Below are 9,133 nucleotides of genomic sequence, written 5' to 3' on the forward strand. Positions count from 1 at the left end.
AAAAAAAAAAAAAAAAAAAAAAAAGAGAACTGACTTCTCTGGATTCCTATCCTAGGAATGTGAATTACTTAACTTCTAATGTGTTTTCTGGGAAGTGATGCCAGCAATCAGGTGGAATAGGAAGCCCTAGGTCTTCTTTGCTCCCATGGATGCACCAATTCACAGATCAATTCTCTTTGTGAGAAATACAGTAACTGATTAAGAGGCTCTTGGGTGAATGAAACAAGCCAGACTAAAGCTGGTAGAAAGATTCAAGACACCTCTTCTTGGTATCTTTTATCCCGGCACAGTGCCATATGCCTAGAAGGAAATTCCCAGCTACCAGCTTTTCTGCAGTGAGGGAATGCAGGAAGCTACCCGAGAATTACTTGAGGGTCTTCTCTTGGTATGGCAGCCAGGGAGATTTTAGGTTTAAACTTGGGAACTATCTGAGGCTCTCCCACACAGTAGATTGCTCAAGGCACAAGACCTTTATCTCTGCTCTACTAGGAAGATCCCTCACAGTAGCTCCGGAAATGGGCGTAACCTGTTGGGAACTAGAGAGCCCACCAATAACCATTTTTGGTAAAGAACATTGCATTACATGTGCGTGTTTACAGCAGCACAATTAACAACAGCCAAACTATAGAACCAGACTAGGTATCCATCAATAGATAATTGGATAAAGAAAATGTGGTTTATATACACAATGGAATTTTCTTGGGTCATAAAGAAAAATGAAATTATGACTGAAGAAAATTCCATTGAGTATATATACCATATTTTCTTTATCCAATTATCTATTGATAGATACCTAGTCTGGTTCTATAGTTTGGCTGTTGTGAATTGTGCTGCAGTAAACACGCACATGTATGCATGTATGTATCACTGCAGTATGATGACTTTCATCCTTTAGGATAAATACCAAAGAGTTGGTATAGTTGGGTCATATGGTGGTTCCATGCCTTATCTTTTAAGGAACCTCCATAATCATTTTCAAAGTGGTTGTACTAATTTACAATTCCACCAACGGTGTAAAACTGTTCCTTTTCCTCCACATCTTCTCCAGCACTTATTTCAATAACTACTTTAAGTGTAAATGAATAACCCTCCGATTAAAAATGTAATCAAATGGATAAAACCAAGCCAAGATCCATCTACACTGTCTATGCTGTCTACAAGAGACTGACTTTAGGTCTAAAGACAAAAACAGACTGAAAGTGAGGTATGGAAAAAAAGATATTCCCTTGCAGATGGTAATCAAAAGAGAGAAGGTGGCTATACTAGCATAAGACTGTTAGGCTTCAAGTCGAAAATTTCATAAGAGACAAAGAACATTATATAACGATGAAAAATTTATCAGGAAGATATAACAATTAGAAGTCTATGTGTACCCATCATTGGAGAACCTAAACACAAAGCATGCATTGTCAGGACTAGGGATAAATAAACAAACATACAGTAATGGTAGGATACTTAAAAAAATCCCACTTTCAATAATGGGTAGCACATTAAGATAGAAAACCAATAAGGAAATAATGGATTTGAACTTTTGCACTAAAGAACACACAGAACTAGCAAATGTCTATATAGAACATTCTGTCCAAGAGGAACAGAATACACCTTCTTCTCAAGTGCATGTAGAACATTCCCTAGCACAGATCACACGTTAGGCCACAAAACGAGTCTTTTAAAAAAATTTTATTTGTTCCTTTTAGATATATGTGACAGTACAAAATGAGTCTTAATAAATTTAAGATTCAAATCACATATCAAGCATCGTTTCCAACCACAATGGAACAAAACTATAACAGCAGAAGGAAATCTGGAAAATTCACAAATACGTGAAAATTAAACAACATACCCAGGAGTAACCAACAAGTCAAAGAAGAAATTAAAAGGAAAATTAGAAAATATGTTGAGAAAAATAAAGATGAAAACACAACATACCCCATTTGTGGGATGCAGTAAAAGCCGTACTGAGGGAAGTTTACACTGATAAATACCTGCATTAAGAAGAAAGATCTCAGAGAAACAATCTAATTTACATATACTTCAAGGAACTAGAAAAAGAATAAACTAATTTCAAAGTTAGCAGAAGAAAGGAAATAATAAAGATTAGAGCAGAAATAAACAAAACTAAACAGTAGAAAAGCAATAAAAATGCTGAAGTTTGGATGTTGAGTGCCCCCCAAAGCCCAAAGTGTTAAAAGACTTGGTCTCTAGGGTAGTGTTATTGGGATATAGAACCTTTAAGAGGTGGGGCCTAGTGGGAGCTGTTTAGGTCATTGGGAATGTGAGCCCTCATAGAGGGATTGTGTGATCCTAGCCTATTTCCCCTTCTCTCTTTTTTGCTCCCTGGCTCATGATGTGAGTGGTTTTGCTCCTCCATGTGCTTTCACTCTAATGTGCTGCCTCAGGATAGGCTCAAAATGATGGGGCCATTTGATCATGGACTGGAACCTCTAATGCTGTAAGCTGAAATAAACCTTTCTCTCTATAAGTTGATGACTCAGGTATTTTGTTACAGTAGCAGAAAGCTGATAGAGAAACTAAGAGTTGGTTTTTTTAAAAAAGAAAAACAAAATTCAGAGATCTTTAACCAGAGTAAAAAAATAAAAGGAAGACTCAAAGAACAAAATCAAGGTTTGATTTTTCTGCTCCTCTCACAATGCCTTTGAAATCTGGATGCATTCTTATTTAAATGACTTACATTATCTTCCACAAATAGTCTTTTGGGACTTCTTTCTGAACCAGGGCTTAATTTCTATGCAGAAAGTGTGATAGGAAAAGAAGGTGAGGTGAGGAAGGCTTCTCTCTAAAGACTCATAACTGGGCAATTGGGAAGTTCTGCAGGATATGGAAGAATCAAAGGGCAATGATATGTATATGTAAATTAGATTGTTTCTTTGAGACCTTTCTTCTCAATGCAATGATAAAGAGGCGATAGCAACATGCTTATCAGAGTAAGGTCTCCTCCTCCTTCTTCTTCTTTTGGAACCAGGATTGAACTCAGGGGCAGTCAACCACTGAGCCACATCCCCAGCCCTATTTTGTATTTTATTTAGAGACAGGGTCTCACTGAGTTGCTTAGTGCCTCACTTTTGCTGAGGCTGGCTGTGAACTTATGATCTTCCTGCCGTAGATTCCTGAGCTGCTGGGACTATAGGTGTGTGCCGCAATTGCACCTGGTGAGACAGGTCTACTTCTTAGGGAAGACAGAGTCAAGCTGCCTCTCATGGGCACTGTGAGCCAGGACCATCTCAGGTGGCACTGCCACTCCTCTAGGGGTGCTGATACTTTCCAAAAGGAGCATCAGTCTAGGAGTCAGGCAATAGAAATTTCCAGACTTTGTGATAAGGTCATCATGCATAGCTCTGGAAGCTCATTCTCGTTGTCCTTTCTTGGTGAATCTAAAACCTAATGCTTCGTCTTTATCCTTCAACATTGCTGCCTGAACCCTCGCTCTTAAGAGCCATACTCCTTCCACTCACCCCTCACCCCTCCACCTCCCCGTGTTTTTCTAAGGAATGAACATGTGGGGTTGAGGAGATAGGACAGGTGGGAAAAGGCTTATAGGACTTCCTGGACCACCAAGATAAGGGACTTCAATCTCAGGGCACTTGTGTATGAACTCAGACCAGGGAAAGCAGGAAAGCAGCCATCAACCACACCTAAGTAGGTGTGGCTGTGTTCCACTGAAACTTTATCACCAAAAAAAAAAAAAAAAAAAAAAAAAAATTTAAAAAATGGCATCAGGCTAAGACTTGGTGCCTCCCCCATGTTTCCCTTAAGCTATTTTCCCCCAACATCAGAGACACCCCTACCCGTCCCACCGCCCTACCTCTTTAAGGTTCCATAGTCTCCCAAGAGCCCCACCCTGAGGACCAGCCCGTATATAGGTTGTAGTCTATAATGGGTTAATTTCCCTTTAGTATGATTCCCATCCATCAAGCCAGTTTCCATTTTACTTATTTCCCAACCACAAATGCATAATTGTTTTCAATCTCTCCATGAACTGTCCAATGCCCTAAGTCCCAACCAATAGCAAGAATCAGGAGCCATAGAGCTAATACAGGGTGAGTGTTCGCTGTAAGGACCGTTGAAGTGAATGCTGAGAAGTGGGTAGATTTGGGAGGAGACAGCTTCCTGAGAGAGTGTTCACCCACAGCTCTCATTCCAGGCAGTGCCATGGCAGGACCTCAAAGGACAGGAATCTGTGATTCCCCAACGACTCCACCCCATGTCCTTGGCAGTCCGTCCTTCCCTCTGAGTAATGGGGTAAGCCTTTTGGGGCTGGAATGATTCTGCCTCCTTTGAAGTCTTCTGCTGAAACTCTGATTTCATCAACCACTGGCACCCAGGAAGAGCCTGGTGTGACAAAGCTGAATGGAATCATTTTATAGGAGGAGGGGGGACTCTTTGGAAGCAACTAACTAGCATATTTTGAAGAAAAATTAGCTGAAGCATTTGGTCAAGCCCCCACCCACTATTAAGGGTATAAAAGGACCATGGAGGAAGGAGAGACTCAAACCTCACCCACATCTACCTCCAGCAGCTCTCTGCTCTTCCACCACCTCTCCAAACCCAAGCACCATGCCTTACAACTGCTGCCTGTCCAACGTGAGCTGCCGCAGCAGCTGCTCCTCCCGGCCCTGCGTGCCCCCCAGCTGCCATGGCTGCACCCTGCCCGGGGCCTGCAACATCCCCGCCAACGTGGGCAACTGCAACTGGTTCTGTGAGGGCTCCTTCAACGGCAGCGAGAAGGAGACCATGCAGTTTCTGAACGACCGGCTGGCCAGCTACCTGGAGAAGGTGCGCCAGCTGGAGAGGGAGAACGCGGAGCTGGAGGCCCGCATCCAGGAGCGGAAGCAGCAGCAGGACCCCTTGGTGTGCCCTGGCTACCAGTCCTACTTCCGGACCATCGAGGAGCTCCAGCAGAAGGTGAGGGGCAGAGCCCGGTGGGGGCCCAGAAGCAGCTGCCTGTCTTGGAACTAGTGAGATATCCTCAAGTTCAAGTGGACCTCACATTAGAACCAACTTTTTTCAGATTCTGTGTGCCAAGTCTGAGAACTCCAAACTGATGGTGAACATTGACAATGCCAAGCTGGCCTCTGACGACTTCAGAACCAAGTATGTTGAGGCTTTTTTGGACTAGATGACCTCCAGGGCCCTACAGCTACTCCATGGCCCCATGAGCCTAATGTTCCCCAGAAGGGACGAGAAAGCCATCTCTTTCTTTTTATTTCTCCCCCTCAGTCTAGTTAAGTAAAGTCAGTTTCAAATAGAAATCCACACTGAAGGGCTGCCGGCCCTTCAGTAGATAAAGGTTTGGTATCTCTTATCTGAAACGTTTGGGACCAGATATGTTTCAGATTTTGGATTTTAAAAAATGTTGGAATATTTGCAAGTACATAATGAGATATCTTGGGATTGGAACTCACATCTAAACACAACATTTATAGATGTTTTACACACACAAAAAATACACATAGCCCCAAGGTAATTTTATACACTATCTCTGGTGCACTACAGTTTTGACTGATTTTTCACAAGATCAGGTGTGGAATTTTCCACAGTGGTGGAATCAAGAGCCTTTTCTGGTCTATCCACGTGTAGCATGAAGGAGACATGGAAGAAAAGGGGCAGAGAACTGTGTAGGTTCAAGAAGATCTTGGCCAATCCTATCCAAAAAAGATGCCAGAGAGGAAGGCAGGCTTCTTGCCTGGCTTCTCCTCCCACTCTGATCTGTGTGCACAGGTACGAGACAGAGCGGTCCCTGCGGCAGCTGGTGGAGTCGGACATCAATAGCCTGCGCAGGATCCTGGACGAGCTGACCCTGTGCAAGTCTGACCTGGAGGCCCAGGTGGAGTCCCTGAAGGAGGAGCTGCTGTCCCTCAAGAGGAACCATGAGGAGGTATGAAAAAATTTTTAAAAACCACCTTCAGAGCTTCAGAGCTGAGCCTTTCGTATTGGGAATCAGATGGTAGTAGCTGTCAGACTCCCTGGCATGGAACCCTCTCCTGAAGAACTCAAAGTTGGTTCATAAAAGGATGATGCTGTATCCACATCACGAAGTGAAGAGAGCTGTGAATTCTCAGGCACCCAGGTGCAGGTTGGGCAGGTGTTGAAGATATTGAGGAATGGCATCCATTGATTGAAGTTGGTCATTGTTAGGGCTTGGATTTGGTGTGGTGGTGGGGAGAGAATAGGGGAAAAAAAAGAAAAGAAGAAGTCATGGCTTCTCTCTTTAAAGAGCTCACAGTTTAGAGCAGACAGACAGCCATGTTAATATAGTGGTGAAGGCAGAATGAAGCAAGTTCTCTATGAGAGGTACACAAGCATGCACAAGCCAGTATGCCAGAGAGGAGACAGAGAACTCTTCCCAGATGCAAGGAGGAGTGCAACGAAGGGGTGTTCTGACCTGAGAGAAGAGGCTGAGCAAAGACCCAGAAGTGGTGGAGAAGGGTACGTTGGGGTACGCTGGGCACACGGTGCCTACAGAGATGTGATGAGAAATGAAGGAGGACTTGCATATGCCAGGAAATTAGTCTCCCAGGAGGTGTGAATTCCTTTCAGTTTGTTGGGAAATGTTTTAGGATGATCCTAAATCCTTATTGCTACCCAGTGTCTACACCAATCTTTGGAATGATAGGGATATTCCTGTTAGTGCTTCGTTGGCAGGGCTGAACTCACTTCCCTAGAGCAGAAAGATAGCAGCTCTATTTCTGTGAGTTTAATCTTTCCTTTCCCTCCATCAGGAAGTCAACACCCTGCGCTGCCAGCTTGGAGACCGCCTCAACGTGGAGGTGGACGCTGCCCCCACCGTGGACCTGAACCAAGTGCTCAATGAGACCAGGAGTCAGTACGAGGCCCTGGTGGAAACCAACCGCAGGGAAGTGGAGGAGTGGTTCACCACCCAGGTGGGCATCCGAGCACCTGACCACTCAGGACCCAAGGCCCCAGGGCCCTTAGGGCAGGGTCTGATCCTGTCTCCTCCCCTTGGGTGTTTCAGACTGAGGAGCTGAACAAGCAGGTGGTGTCCAGCTCAGAGCAGCTTCAGTCCTACCAGGCGGAGATCATCGAGCTGAGGCGCACGGTCAACGCCCTGGAGATCGAGCTGCAGGCCCAGCACAACCTGGTGTGTATTGCAAAATTGGGGAGGCAGAGTCACCTGTGGGCCACAAACTCTCCTTAGCCCTTGGAGCTGGTGACTCTGCAAGCCCATAGAGAAATCCCTTAAAGGGGGGCAGCTCTCTGACACCCCTTTATCTTCCCCACCACAGAGGAACTCTCTGGAAAACACGCTGACAGAGAGCGAGGCCCGCTACAGCTCCCAGCTGTCCCAGGTGCAGTGCATGATCACCAACGTGGAGTCCCAGCTGGCCGAGATCCGGGCTGACCTGGAGCGTCAGAACCAGGAGTACCAGGTGCTGCTGGACGTCCGGGCCCGGCTGGAGTGCGAGATCAACACGTACCGGGGCCTGCTGGACAGCCAGGACTGCAAGTGCGTATGGGAGAAGGTTTTCTGGGATGATGGGTATGGTGGGAGTGTCAGACACCGGGGGCACACACATGGTTGCCTAAACAATGTGCATTCATTGTCTTCTATGCAACCGATGTGCACAGGCAAAGGCCAAGGGAATGGCCCCTGCCACTGGGGGCTACTAATGCAGAGGTTGTGGCCGGGAGATTGCCTGTTAAAACAATATTTGTTACCTAAGGTAGATTGTGTTCAATTCCATGAGAGCTCAAGAGCATGAGATAGTATATTCAAAAGAACAATTTTCTGACCCTGCATATGGTATTTTGGGAAAGGGAGAAGGATTTGGTATCAATCAAAATTCCATTCTAATTCCAACCACTGAGAAATCATAGGTTGTCTCATTACGACCAAGGCAATATGTGCAATTTAGGGTTCTCTCTCCTTCCCCATCCATTCTAAACCTCTGTGTCCCCCCAGCCTCCCCTGCAACCCATGTGCTACCACCAATGTGACTGGCAACTCCTGTGGACCCTGTGGCAGCTCTCAGAAGTGTTGCTCTTAATTGAACAACTTGCATCCCCTTTGAAGACGTCAGTGGAGCCATTTAAGTCGAGTACAGGAACCATCCCCAGGTCCTTTTGCCAGGGCTCAGTGGCCGTTGAGAAACCTCATCATGCCAACTGTGATTTCTAGACCAGGCCATGCTTTTCGCTCACGTCATCAGCTCCCAAGGTCTGGAAAACTCCTTGGTGTTGAGACTTGTTCAGCTCCCAGTAATCTGGGCTCCAGGTATTACTTAGGGTGATTCCTGTACGTTCTGCCTCTTCCTGCTTTCCTTCCTTCTCTGGAATGCAGGGAGGCTACTTCATTTAATTCCCAATAAATTTTATTTCTCCGGCATAGTAAAGGTGTTTCTCATTCATGTTTATGCATCGTAAAGTACACAAGTCATGACTGCTTCATAAAAACATTCGACATCAGGAGGAGGGAATGGGCTAAATGGCTGACCAGAGCTATTGTGTCCACTGATAGACAGGGAGGAATGTGCTCCTAGGGGACTCTCACCCAGGACAGGCCATGCAGAAAACCTGCCCTTCAATACCCACCCCTGTCTCGCCTTGGCCATCCTGAGAGTCCTCACCAAACTTCACCGCTGTCCCCCACTGATATCCGCATCAGACTGGAATTTTCTTGTTCCCTTTCTTCTAAATTGCTTCAAGACTATTGTCTGTAGAAAGTGCTCAAAAAACAAATGAAACCAACCACAAAACAAACAAACAACCCCCCCCCAAAAAAAACCAGCAATATCCTCTCCTCTCACCTCTTTGTGACATAGATGTCACTGATACAGATACCTTGAAATTCATCTTCCTTGATTTCCATAAATTCACACATCCTTGGTCCTCTCCTTATATCTCTGGTTGCCTGGGCTCTATTTCCCCTTTTTTTGGTCCCAGATGGAAGGATCACTTGAACACTGTGATTCTTGGACCACCATTTTTCTCCTACATCCTTGTCACTGGAGGACTAGTACCTCTAAGCTGAAGATTCCCAAATCTACTCTCACCTCAACTTGGGTTCCAGGTTTTCAGTTGCTCAAAGGGGAGTCCATTCCATCTTTTTTCTTCCCTCCCTCCCTCCCTCCCTTCCGTCCTTCCTTCCTTCCTT

The 9,133-nt window shown here is 45.4% G+C and overlaps 1 protein-coding gene across 1 annotated transcript; it reads left to right on the top strand.

Annotated features, from left to right (window-relative positions):
• Positions 1-4,516: 4,516 nt before the first annotated feature.
• Positions 4,517-8,340, top strand: Krt34 (keratin 34). Its single transcript, XM_015495737.2, has 7 exons — positions 4,517-4,923; positions 5,030-5,112; positions 5,740-5,896; positions 6,741-6,902; positions 6,995-7,120; positions 7,266-7,486; positions 7,943-8,340. The coding sequence occupies exons 1-7, from the start codon at positions 4,576-4,578 to the stop codon at positions 8,025-8,027; spliced, it is 1,182 nt and encodes a 393-aa protein (XP_015351223.1). The 5' UTR covers positions 4,517-4,575; the 3' UTR covers positions 8,028-8,340.
• Positions 8,341-9,133: the final 793 nt, after the last annotated feature.

The sequence above is a fragment of the Marmota marmota genome, unplaced genomic scaffold (assembly GCF_001458135.2).
Source record: "Marmota marmota marmota unplaced genomic scaffold, marMar, whole genome shotgun sequence".
Classification (NCBI taxonomy): Eukaryota; Metazoa; Chordata; class Mammalia; order Rodentia; family Sciuridae; genus Marmota; species Marmota marmota.

Bases quoted from the DNA above. Each gene is read 5' to 3' on its own strand.
- Krt34 (XM_015495737.2), top strand. From the start codon at position 4,576: ATGCCTTACAACTGCTGCCTGTCCAACGTGAGCTGCCGCAGCAGCTGC. The intron at 5,897-6,740 runs GTATGAAAAAAT...TCCCTCCATCAG, and splicing joins TCAAGAGGAACCATGAGGAG to GAAGTCAACACCCTGCGCTG. The intron at 7,121-7,265 runs GTGTGTATTGCA...TCCCCACCACAG, and splicing joins TGCAGGCCCAGCACAACCTG to AGGAACTCTCTGGAAAACAC.